Source organism: Centropristis striata, chromosome 19, assembly GCF_030273125.1.
Source record: "Centropristis striata isolate RG_2023a ecotype Rhode Island chromosome 19, C.striata_1.0, whole genome shotgun sequence".
In the NCBI taxonomy this organism is placed as follows: Eukaryota; Metazoa; Chordata; class Actinopteri; order Perciformes; family Serranidae; genus Centropristis; species Centropristis striata.
In genome coordinates, this window is record NC_081535.1 from 815,121 (window position 1) to 828,964 (window position 13,844).

At 35.8% G+C, this 13,844-nt stretch overlaps 1 protein-coding gene across 1 annotated transcript in view; it reads left to right on the plus strand.

The window, feature by feature from the left end:
• npr2 (natriuretic peptide receptor 2) overlaps positions 1-13,844 on the plus strand; it is a 138,517-nt gene that overhangs the window by 6,680 nt on the left and 117,993 nt on the right. The window contains exon 2 of the mRNA XM_059358133.1: positions 12,078-12,259. Within this exon, the coding sequence (XP_059214116.1) occupies positions 12,078-12,259 (182 nt within the window). The remainder of the gene's footprint in view (positions 1-12,077; positions 12,260-13,844) is intronic.

Below are 13,844 nucleotides of genomic sequence, written 5' to 3' on the forward strand. Positions count from 1 at the left end.
AAAAGCTAAACATGTTAGTGGTGCCTCTGAAATAAAAATCCTACAAACTGTAGATAAGAATCAATAAAAAAAATGATTAGTTCTGGGGATTTCCATGCTTGTGAGACTGCCTTCTCAGGAAAAGAAAGAAAAAAATAATTTTAGTTGTTATAAACCAAACCTAAACCGTAGCAGTCATAAAGTCAGATTAACGAGATTAAAAGTGTCAAATCTATGATAAAAAGTTGCAGATTTAAGAGATTAAAAGTGTCAAATCTATGATAAAAAGTTGCAGATTTACGAGATTAAAAGTGTCAAATCTATGATAAAAAGTTGCAGATTTACGAGATTAAAAGTGTCAAATCTATGATAAAAAGTTGCAGATTTACGAGATTGAAAGTGTCAAATTTGCGAAAAAAAAGTTGCAGATTTACGAGATTAAAAGTGTCAAATTTGCGATAAAAAAGTTGCAGATTTACGAGATTAAAAGTGTCAAATCTATGATAAAAAATTGCAGATTTACGAGATTAAAAGTGTCAAATCTATGATAAAAAGTTGCAGATTTACGAGATTGAAAGTGTCAAATTTGCAATAAAAAAGTTGCAGATTTACGAGATTAAAAGTGTCAAATTTGCGATAAAAAAGTTGCAGATTTACGAGATTAAAAGTGTCAAATTTCCGATAAAAAAGTTGCAGATTTACGAGATGAAAAGTGTCAAATTTGTGATAAAACAGTTGCAGATTTACGAGATTAAAAGTGTCAAATTTGCGATAAAAAAGTTGCAGATTTACGAGATTAAAAGTGTCAAATTTGCGATAAAAAAGTTGCAGATTTACGAGATTAAAAGTGTCAAATTTGCGATAAAAAAGTTGCAGATTTACGAGATTAAAAGTGTCAAATCTGCGATAAAAAAGTTGCAGATTTACGAGATTAAAAGTGTCAAATTTGCGATAAAGTAGTAGATTTACGAGATTAAAAGTGTCAAATTTGCGATAAAGTTGCAGATTTACGAGACTAAAAGTGTCAAATTTGCGATAAAAAAGTTGCAGATTTCCGAGATTAAAAGTGTCAAATTTGCGATAAAAAAGTTGCAGATTTCCGAGATTAAAAGTGTCTAATTTGCGATAAAAAAGTTGCAGATTTACAAGATTAAAAGTGTCTGAGGCTTTGACTCTCTTTGAGGAGAATAAAAAGACTGAAGTCACATGAAAACACTGAGAAGTTTCTCTGATTGGACAAAACTATTCTTGACTGGATGTATTTTTGTGGACACAAAATGCAGTTAAACAGTTAAATGTCAATATATTGTATCAATTCTCACCATATTACAAAATGATTAAAATCGCGATAATATTGTATCGTGACTCAAGTATCAGGATAAAATCGTATCATTGTGATGTCCATTTTACTCTAATCACAAAAATTAACATCATACTATAATAAAGAATACTTGAAACTAGCAAGTTAGAATATAAACTCATTAGAAAAATGTTTACTGAGGTGACAAATTAAATGAGAAGTATGGTCATTTTCTCATAGACTTTCATACAATTCAACGTCTTTTTTAGCCTGCTGGCCGTTAGAAGTATTGCAGGTTTATTGTGTTCTCCATCTGGAGCTGCAGGCTCTTCCTCCGTATGGAGACATGAGACTTCTTGTTTTACATTCTTTACATTCCTTCATTGTCAGACAGATTTTTAACAAGCTGGCAAACCAACAATTGTTCTTTTTAATGGCTCTAACTGATCCATCAGACAATAAACCACCCACAGAGCTATTAGTTACAACTTTATCTCATTTATTAAGAGAGCATTTCTATCCATATTCCTCTGCTTTGGATCAGAAATTATTTTTGTAGCAATAGAGCGATTACTTGAACAGTAAAGTAATGTTGTTATAGAGAATATGTGTAAGTGATTCTTCCACTCAGTTTCCATTGAAGAAAAGCTAAACATGTTAATGGTGCCTCTGAAATAAAAATCCTACAAACTGTAGATAAGAATCAATAAAAAAATTATTAGTTCTGGGGATTTCCATGCTTGTGAGACTGCCTTCTCAGGAAAAGAAAGAAAAAAATAATTTTAGTTGTTATAAACCAAACCTAAACCACATCAGTCATAAAGTCAGATTTAGAGATTAAAAGTGGCAAAACTACGATAAAAAGTTGCATATTTACGAGATTAAAAGTGGCAAATCTGCGAGAAAAAAAACGCAGATTTACGAGATTAAAAGTGGCAAATCTGCGAGAAAAAGTTGCAGATTTACGAGATTAAAAAAAGTCATTCTGATCCATCAGACACTGACACTTTTAATCTCGTAAATCTGCAACGTTTTTATTGCAGATTTGACACTTTTAATCTCGTAAATATGAAACTTTTTTCTCGCAGATTTGACACTTTTAATCTCGTAAATATGCAACTTTTTTCTTGCAGATTTGACACTTTTAATCTCGTAACTCTGGAACATTTTTTCTCGCAGATTTGCCACTTTAAATCTCGTTAATCTGCAACTTTTTTCTCGCAGATTTGCCACTTTAAATCTCGTAATTCTGCAACTTTTTTCTTGCAGATTTGCCACTTTTAATCTCGTAAATATGCTACTTTTTTCTTGCAGATTTGCCACTTTTAATCTCGTAAATCTGTGACTTGGTTACTTCCACCACTGCTCACAGTCATGTGAATGTGATGCTGTTCCTGCTCTTCAGCTGTAGTTTTTGGGTGAATTGCAACACTATTTATCTGGCCACACTCCTGGGAACGCTCACAGGGAAAATTATCATATTTGGAATCAGCTCAAGATCTCAGAGTGAATCTAGTAAATGTTTGAATCTGGTTTGTGGCAGCGTGAAGCTTTTAAACAGCTTCATCTGTTGTTACAGTAACGCCACCAACAAATACTGGAATAAACACGGTGTGAAAAGGTAATTAAAGGGCGCTGCAGCAGGAAAGGAAAGAGGTGAAAGGTGCAAACACCTCCTCCCCCTCCTCCTGCTCCTCCTGCTCCTCCTCCAGATGAGTTATGGAGCTGCTGCAGTGAGCTGGAGGTCATGAAGCTAATGGTTTCGTCAGGGCTTGTCCCGGCTCGTCGTCTTATCAGATAACCTCCGTAATGTCTCTGGGCGATCAGTTCAAACAGAGTCTGAGGAGGAGGAGGAGGAGGAGGAGGAGGAGGAGGAGGAGGAGGAGGAGGAGGAGGAGAACTGGGGCTTTTTAATGTGAAGCCACATCTCTGGAGCTGTGACAGCTGACCACTGTGTAATTGCGTGCTGTTGCTGAGTTAAACTCTCCTCCCACCACTAATTCTAATTCTTCAAATTCCTCATTTTAATACCTGGAAAATGCAGATGTGGGAAGTTTTTCAGGAGCCCGACTTGAATATTTTCCCTCATGTGAGACTTTTGTTGCTCCACGGCATTCTGTTTTCCTGATTCTGATTCTGTTTTCCTGCTTCTGATTCTGTTTCACTGATTCTGACAGCTGGAAGTACTGAACTGATTTTACACTCGATAAGCTCGTTACCAGTATAAACCCAGGTGCTCTGGGTCCTCAGAAGGCTCAGGTTATCCCTCTGGGGTCTCTGATGGTGGCGTCCTGATCAGATCATGTGACTTTTAGCAATAAAACTCTGTCACATGGAGCGCTGCTATCAACTTCACTCTCATGATCACATTTCTAGCGAGAAATATATGTTTTATTTTCTAAATATTCACTCAGTGAAGGTACATAATCACTTAGTGGTGAAGATCTCGCCAGAAAAAGACGATCCGCTGTGTTTTATTTTGAAATCTGTTTTATTTTGTAATCTACCGGATGTGGTGCGATCTCATTGAATCGCGCTTCACTGTAAACGGCCCCGAATCTGCTCTCCTGTTTTAGTTAAAATATCTTCATTAAACAAACATTGTTGTCTTTTTTTTAGCATAGATAATATACATACAGTGTAATTATTTATTAGACAGTGTGTGATATTCGATATATTGGGTAGAAATAGGTTTTCACAACCCTAATACGGAAGAACTACAACTATGGTGCTGATGTCGACATAAGTACTGAAGAGAGGTCTAGGGAGTTGTAGTTTTTTTAATAAAACAGGTTTTCCCCTAAAATAGGAAGTTGGAAATACTTAATTAGTGGCTTTCCAGGGGTTTGAGGGGATGTCAATCACATTTTTGGCATCAGAATTTAAATATTGTCTTGTTCAATGGGGGATTTTTTATTTTTTCAGCATATCCTAAAGCCCCCCCACTCCCACCCCTTAGTGACTATGCTCACATTATAGTCCATGTCAACACCTTTCTATAACAGTAGGTCTCATGTCTGGAACCCTTTCTGTCTCTTAGTTATAATCATTTAAATATGCCTCATTCACTAAAAATGAGAGAACTGTCCGCCATGTTTTTTGTTCTGACCGCCGGGACCTTGAAAGTCACGTGACTTGGAACAAACCAATAGGAACAAATATCCATGGAATAGCCACGGGATATGACTGTCATTAACTTGCATTGTAGCGGAATCCGTGTCAGTTTCACGGAAATTTGAGTGATTCCGTGGCTATTCCACGGATTCCTGTGAGACCAGGTTGCTTTCACAGATTCAGTTTTGCAGAGTTTTCTATGTCAGTAAATGTTTGAGAGAGCAGAGCATGAAGTCGTCTGTTGTCAACAGTAACAGCTCCCCAGACAGATTAGAGCAGAGAAACAAAGAGCTGCAGGATAATCCTCTCTGAACAAGACTCAAACAAGACAAACAGACAGAGTCAGTTAGAAAGTCTCAATAACAACAATAACAACAACAGAATAGAAGGTGAATAAACTCAGTGAGAGCAGTAATTGTCTGGTTTTCTCTGGGATTATCTACGGAGACAAACAAAACCTCAAATCTCTCAATTAGCAAAACAAACACAATGTAGTAAAGAATCTAAATTATTTTATATATATATACATATATATATATATATATATAGATAGATAGATAGATAGACATATATCTATATATCTATAGATATATATATATAATGTCTGGTACAACTGTTCATTTGTTTGGACAAATATAATGATAACAACAAAAATATCTGATAAGAGTTTAGTTTAAGAGCTGATATCTAGACATTTAACATGGTTTTATTGATCATGATTTTGGTTAGAAGAATGTTTTCATGACTGTAGATATAAAAATGACTAAAAAAGACACAAAATTACAAAAAATAGATGGAAAAATGACAAAAAAATTACACAAAATGATCGACATAGGAACAAATTGACCAAACATAGATGTAAAAATGACTACAAAAGACACAAGATGACAAAAAAAGGATTAAAAAATGACCAAAAAATGATACAAAATTATCGAAATATACAAAATGACCAAAAATAGATGTTAAAATTAATTAAAAAAAAAGACACAAAATGACAAAAATATAGTCATGGAAACACTTATTAGACCTCCTTGTTTTCTTCAGTTTCTTGTTCATTTTAATGTCTGGTTCAACTAAAGGTTCATTTGTTTGGACAAATATAATGATAATTTAAGAGCTGATATCTAGACATTTAACATGGTTTTATTGATCATGATTGTGGTTATTATGCAGGAATATGACTTGTTTCCACTGGTGCAGATGGATAAACTAATCTAACACATTCTGACAATTTCAATACAAATCAGCTCAACACAAAAAAAATCTCTTTTCCAAGAGCATAAAAGCATAAAAAGTGACAAGTTACAACATTTAAACACAGTTATCATAAACAATTAAATACAAATACATCATCACAACATCAGTGAAAGAGTCACAGCGACCAAGGGAAATGATGTCTTTCTCCTTTAGAATCGATTTAAATTCACAGATTGTGATCAACTCAGACAATTTCAATTCTTTTTGCAGATTGTTTCATGATAAAGGGAAATGAAGTCTTGTGAAAATATGACTATGGGACTTAATAACATGCTGAATTATAGTATAAGGAGAATATTTTCACTGCAAAAAAAGAAAAGTTGGGTGAACTCAAAATTTCAAGGCAACAAACTTCGATAAAATTTTAAGTTGGACAATTAAACAAAATATTTTAAGTTTTGTTTTTGAGTTTGCTCAACTCTGAATTCAGATTTTTGTCAACTCAACTGTAAATTGTACTAACTTATAATTTTATATTGTAATAACTTTTAATCCTTACTTCTGTTAACTTCTGCAATGTGCTGAATTGGCACGATTGTAACGCCGCTATGAAATGTCAGCTAATGTTGCGACCACAATTTAGAGTTAGCATTGATACGCTAATGGCTACTCTTGTAGCTGTAACAAGCAGCGCCGCTAGCATCAGTTAGCTGCTAGCATCAGTTAGCCGCTAGCGTCAGTTAGCCGTAGCATCAGTTAAATGCTAGCATCAGTTAGCCGCTAGCATCAGTTAGCCGCTAGCGTCAGTTAGCTGCTAGCTTTCGCTAATGACCGAATTCCCAACAAAGAAATAAGAGTTATCAGAACTATTGTCCCTTGTTGTGAACCCCAACTTAAAGATATAAGTAACAACAACTCACCAACTTGTTTTTGAGCAGACAACTGGCTTCCTTTGTTGTGCTAACTTACATTATTGCCCTAAATATCAATAATTTATATTTACAAGTTTTACCAACTTAAATCACTGTTTTAGGCCAAAAAATACAAGTTGTCTTTCTTGCAGTGTTCTGCTGGTTTCCGTTCTGGGTTCTGTGAAGTGGAACAGCTTGTTCCAAAGCGTTGCATGTGTTGTGTGTGAGCTGAAGCTCTCCAGGTCGTAGTCTGAGCCGCTGCTGCTGCAACACAGGAGACATTTTCTCCGTCTGAGAGCTCGTTTAGTTTGGGATCGCTCCAGGAGCCAGCAGGCTGCTGGAAGAGACCGGGACGGGCTAACACATGAGGAAACGTCTGCAGCTCTGACATACGCTGGGAATGGAAATAATGCTCGGTATTATTTAATTCATGAGTCAGCAGCAGGAGGTGGAGGAACACAGGTCTCCGGTTTGATTCCTGCAGCAGCAACAATGAAGAGCTGCAGAACCGTCTCTCTGCTCTCTGAAACCTCTAGACTCTGTTCATGTGTGAGGAGGCGTTGGTGCTGCAGCTCAAAGCTGTTTGAGTCCGGCTGAATGTGTCCGTAGTAGAGAGAGGATCCACTAATGTCAAGTACAGAAATCACCATTTTTATACTCTATTTTATGGGAGGGGAACTTTTTCTGCAGCTGTTTGTGTTTGGACAATATTTAACAGCATTGATTTTCATTTTTCAGAAGTGTTCCTCAATGTCTTAGTTTGTTAATGTGATATTTTTTTATTAATTCCTGAATTTAAAAAATGGTCCAGTTTAGCATGAAAGGTGTGTTACAAATTGTGTTGCTGGCGAAAACTGCCGCCAGTAATTTACTGTAATTTTACAGTAAAAAGAAATCCACATTTTTATATTCTATTTTATGGGAGGAGAACTTTTTGTGCGGCTGCTTGTGTTTCGACAACATTTAACTTCTTGGTGAAAACTTCTTCTGTTGAATAGAACAACAGGATTTATTAGTGTTTGTTATAGAGGATGGGTTGGTGGGCAGGAGATGTTTAGGGGGAGATAGCAGGTCAACAGTAGATGACACATGGAAATAATGATCAGACCTCCTTGTTTTCTTCAGTTTCTTGTTCATTTTAATGTCTGGTTCAACTAAAGGTTCATTTGTTTGGACAAATATAATGAGAACAACAAAAATATCTGATAAGAGTTTGATTTAAGAGCTGATATCTAGACATTTAACATGGTTTTATTGATTTTTGGTTATTATGAAGAATGCTTCCATGACTGTAGATGTAAAAAATAACTAAACAAGACAAAAAAAATGCAAAAATAGATGTAAAAATGACAGAAAAAGAAAGACAAAAATGACAAAAAATAGATGAAAAAATGACACAAAAATGACACAACATTTTCTAAATAGAAACTAAATGACTAAAAATTACAAAAAAAGACGCAAAATGACCAAAAATACAGTAATGGAAAAAAGTATTAAACCACCCTTCTTCTGAAACAATCGAAATTTAGATGTGATAGGTAGTGACAGGAATAAAATATGAATGTGGTTGTGTGTTTTTGTTGAAGAGTGTTTGAGTGAGAATGTGTGATAAAGGATGATAATACTTTTTGGTTTATGCACAAAAACAACTTGGTTTTATTTAGTAAGTTCGAGTTCAAATATCTACTTTCTTAAGAACCTTTGTTGCCATTTTTACATTTCTGCATATAAAGCAGAAAATTGTTTCAGGTCATGACCCTCAAACTGATTTATAAAGCAGAAGAGAAAAATATTCCTTAGAAATCTCTGGAACTAGTTTCTGTGATGTGGACAGGGTCAAAGGTCATCTGAGGAGAATACTTGGACTGAATGTCTGGCTGAATATTGTGTTTCTCCATCCAAATGTTTTATCAACTCCTTGTGTTTTACTGCTGATTTCAATATGTGCAACTACAGAAAAGAGGCTGTAAAATATGGAGAGATTAATGTTCAGATAAGATGAGATCAAATATGACTTTATTTATTCTGCAGTGGGGGAATTTAGTTGTCAGCAGCTCAACATCTCTGCTATTTGGCATTTATTATTAATATATATTTTTGTGTTTGCTTGTTTTCCTGACAGTACTTTGCATTTTACAGATATTGCCCATTGGAGAAAATATATTTTAACATGTTAAATAGGTTAAATAAGTTGTGGCATGTAGTATGAACAGCAATGAGTAAAATGAATTAGAGTACTCAGATTACTTTTTTGTTGCAACAAGTGACGTTTTACTGTTGATTTCAAAATGTGCGACTACAAAAAGAGGCTGGGAAATATGGAGACATTAATGTTCAGCAAGTAATTAAAGTCCAGCTTCAGTAAATCAGCACATCACTTTACACATAACACAAAAATACAAATTTTGACTGAAATACGTCACAAATGTGAAGGAAATTTTGGGATTTGTTGAGTTACTGTAAGTTTTACAGTAACTTGCTGGCGAAAACTTCTTTTTCTTCTTTTTTCATTTTTGCAGCAAGTTACTGTACATTATAATTACAACAAGTTACTGTATTTCTATAATATAGTAGAGGTACTGTACATTTTACAGTAACTTGCTGGCGAATACTGCTGCCAGTAATTTACTAATTTTTTTCATTTTTGCAGCAAGTTACTGTACATTATAATTACAACAAGTTACTGTATTTCTATAATATAGCAGAGGTACTGTAAGTTTTACAGTAACTTGCTGGCAAAAAACTGCTGCCAGTAATTTACTGTAATTTTACAGTAAGAAGTTTTACAGTGTAGCTGAACATTAATGTGTGAGGCATGTGCCATATTTTCCAGCCTTTTTTTGTAGTTGCACATATTGAAATCAGCAGTAAAACATGAGGAGTGGATAAAACATTCAGATAGAGAAATATAATATTGGCTGGTAAAATCTGGAGCTTCAGCTATAAGCAAGCAACTCAAGTCCAGCTTCAGTAGATCTGCACATCACTTTGCACATCACACAAAAATACAAATTTTCACTGAAATATGTCACAAATCTCCCCTAAATCTCCTGCAGCTCTCTGTGGATGTTTTGAAATGGAAATTTGGGGATTTGTAGAGTTACTGTAAGTTTTACAGTAACTTGCTGGGGAAAACTGCTGCCAGTAATTTACTGTAAATTTACAGTAAAAAGTTTTACAGTGTAGCTGAACATTATTGTGTGAGGCAAGTGCCATATTTTCCAGCCTTTTTTTTGTAGTTGCACATATTGAAATCAGCAGTAAAACATGTGGAGTGGATAAAACATTCAGATAGAGAAATATATTATTGGCTCAACTACAAAAAAGGCTGGTAAATCTGGAGACAGTAATGTTCAGCTAAAAGCAAGCAACTCAAATCCAGCTTCAGTAAATCTGCACATCACTTTGCACATAACAGAAAAATACAAATTTTCACTGAAATACGTCACAAATCTCCCCCAAATCTCCTGCAGCTCTCTGTGGATGTTTTGAGACTCACCACAGGTCTCAAACATCAACACAGAGCTGGACGGACATTTGGGGATTTGGCCGAGCAGCAACAAAATCAAAGAGTGTATCTAGGAGCAGGAGGCCGGCTGAAGCCCCGCCCACCTGCTACAGGCCCCGCCCCTCTGCTCCGGTAGACACTCCGGCCTCAGATCGGGTGGGGGTCCGACCCTCGGGCTCAGTCCTGAGTCTGTCCTGCCTGTTTGTGATCTGGCTCTGCTTGAACTCACATCTGGCATTTATTCTGTCTGCTTACCGCCTGTTTTGAGTGTAAATAATCAAATATGGCTCAGTGCTGAAACTAGAAATAAACAGGTGGCCCGAAAACATTCAGACGTGAGCAAAAACATTAACCAGAGTGTGTCAGGTCCTGTGGTGTGGATGCGGCCTTCCACTTCCCAGTGAGTGAAATTTAACACTTTAATTCATTACACTGCAGAAATCTTTAACCTAGTACACAATTTATGTCCATTATCGAAGCCTAAAAGTTTTCTTTGCTTCAAATAAGTAACTCTGCCGATGTGATATGATTATTTCAGCCTGTTTCCAGTACAAATCAACTTATTTATATTGAGTGTACTTACTAGAAAGACAAAATAATACATAATAATGCATTAAAATAAAGACAAATTACACTCAAATTTAGAGACTTTTAAGCACTAGTGGTCTTCTGGATGTCCCCGTGGTAGATACAACTCGATAAATTGTTCTCCAGGGTGCCCATAAATGGAGCAAACATGATGAAGTGCCCCCCCTAGTGTGCCCTTCCAGTGGAAAAAACACAATGTATGGGTCTATTAGTTGCTCTGAAATGGTGAAAATGCATTCTCAAAGTTCTCAGGTGTTCTCAAAGGTGCCCTTTCAGTGGAGAAAACACGATGAAGTGCCCTCGAAGGTTTCCTTCTAGTGGTGAGAAGGTGGTGAAATACCCTCTAGGGTACCCATAAATGGAGAAAACTTGATCAACTGTTCTCTAGGTTGGCCTTAAATGGAGAAAACTTGATCATTGGTTCTCTATGTTGGCCTTAAATGGAGAAAACTTGATCAACTGTTCTCTAGGTTGGCCTTAAATGGAGAAAACTTAATCAACGGCTCTCTATGTTGGCCTTAAATGGAGAAAACTTGATCAACGGCTCTCTATGTTGGCCTTAAATGGAGAAAACTTGATCATTGGTTCTCTATGTTGGCCTTAAATGGAGAAAACTTGATCATTGGTTCTCTATGTTGGCCTTAAATGGAGAAAACTTGATCAACTGTTCTCTAGGTTGGCCTTAAATGGAGAAAACTTGATCAACGGCTCTCTAGGTTGGCCTTAAATGGAGAAAACTTAATCAACGGCTCTCTATGTTGGCCTTAAATGGAGAAAACTTGATCAACGGCTCTCTAGGTTGGCCTTAAATGGAGAAAACTTGATCAACGGCTCTCTAGGTTGGCCTTAAATGGAGAAAACTTGATCAATGGCTCTCTATGTTGGCCTTAAATGGAGAAAACTTGATCAACTGTTCTCTAGGTTGGCCTTAAATGGAGAAAACTTAATCAACGGCTCTCTATGTTGGCCTTAAATGGAGAAAACTTGATCATTGGTTCTCTATGTTGGCCTTAAATGGAGAAAACTTGATCAATGGCTCTCTATGTTGGCCTTAAATGGAGAAAACTTGATCAACGGCTCTCTAGGTTGGCCTTAAATGGAGAAAACTTGATCAACGGCTCTCTAGGTTGGCCTTAAATGGAGAAAACTTGATCAATGGCTCTCTATGTTGGCCTTAAATGGAGAAAACTTGATGAACTGTTTTCTAGGTTGGCCTTAAATGGAGAAAACTTGATCAACTGTTTTCTAGGTTGGCCTTAAATGGAGAAAACTTAATCAACTGTTCTCTATGTTGGCCTTAAATGGAGAAAACTTGATCATTGGTTCTGCGTGCTGGTGCCTTTTATATTTGTGTCGCCCCTGAAACTCAGACAGCTGGAGTCCACCACTGCTCTTAGCCATGACAAGTCATATTTAAAAAAAAAAAAGAAGTGAATGCTTCAGACTAACCATGTTTTTATTCCTGTTCTTCTGTCTCTAGTTGTATATATCTGCGGGCCCCTGCAGACCTTCCTGGACATCATGAAGCTGTTCCAGACTGAGATCCAGGATCCAGAGAACTACGCCATCTTCTACCTGGACGTGTTCGCTGAGAGTTTGGTGGATCGTAAACCGTGGCAGAACTCTGACACGGACTGGGCCGATCCCATCAAGGTCTTCAAGGTACAAGAACACACACTCTCATCTTTACTGTCCTACAGAGTCTACCTGCAGTAGCTACATTTTTGGTCTAAATTGAGTTATAACTAAAAAAAATTAACTCCTTGATGTCTGTTTTATCTTGTGACAACGTTTTAGACTTTTATTTAGCTTTATTTCAGAAAAATAATTATATAAAAGTACAAAATCCAACTCAAAACCAAAGCAGTAATTGCACTTACCACAGTCTGCTTTGGATATAAATATACTAATTTAAACATAAAAATTCTGGAAATTATAAGTTTATTTGAAAGAAAAATTATTATCTAGATAGTGATGAAGTAAGAAAGTGAGGTAAAATTATATTAAGACTAAAATAAAACATTACTTTATTATATTAAGTCTAAAATATGCAAATATTTGAATATAGTTGTTAAACACTTTTAAATACATTCATAACAAAATCAGTTTGAACTGCTCTCTGTTTATCATTACTATTAGAACCTTTTACAGCAAAACCAGAGACAGGAACTATGTTTTTGGGGTCAAAGGTCAAATAAATCATGATGATTTTTGAGCATTAAAATGACATCATCAATACATGTAGAAATAAGAGTCATATCACTGACCTACCTACAACACATTTGGCTGGACAGTTAAAAAACTTTAAAATCTTTAGAGCAGTTTATACTGAGTAAATACATGCTGGAAACTAGAATATTAAAAGTTACAAAGCTGTTTCATCAACACTTACAAGACTTACAAGACACAAAAAGACACAAAATAACCAAAAAAGACATTAAATAACTAAGAAAGACACAATTACAGACACAAATAATCAAAACAGTCACAAAAAAGACACAAAATGACTAAAAAATGTTTCAAATGTGAACAAAGAAAAAAGTCACTTGTTATTAGTCAGAATTCACTAATTCTAAGGTATTTGTGGTTTACTGGTTTTGGAAAGTCTTGACAAGACTAATTTTCTTGTTCCATTGGCAGATAATTTTGATATTTTTAAGCACAATGCACCTAATTTTTATACTTTTTTTCCTTGTTTTTGAGAGGTGGCTTTCTGCAGTGAGACTCTGTAGGACAGAATGCACCACGATGATGTGAACTAAAGGGAAACAGTGTTCACATTCTTTGTAGATTTATTAAATATGAACTGTCACAGTTTCACCCACGTAGTAATTGGAGGCAGGAAGTCTGAAACCACCGTTTGGCAAAAGAGAGAAACAGATGACAAGACATATTTTATTCTCTGTTTCTCTTCCTTTTCTCTCCAAATCCCTTAATCTGTCTCAGCTTCTACTTATTAAATAACGCACAATAAAGTCCTCCAATCCAGCTGAAAACTGACAGTTGGTAGAGAATCAATTATGATTCATCTTTAACCCTGTGGAGTCTCTAAAAGCTCCCAATAATCAGACTTGTTGCCTCCATCAGAGTATAAAACAAAGCAGCGTGGAGCCCTACTGTACATTTACCTCTAAAGTTCTGGCTGTAAACTCCATGAGGCCAGTTTCAGTTTGATGATGATATACCAAGTAAAACTGGAGACAAGCTCAAATAGATTTAGTATCAAATGATAGAACTGGATGGAACC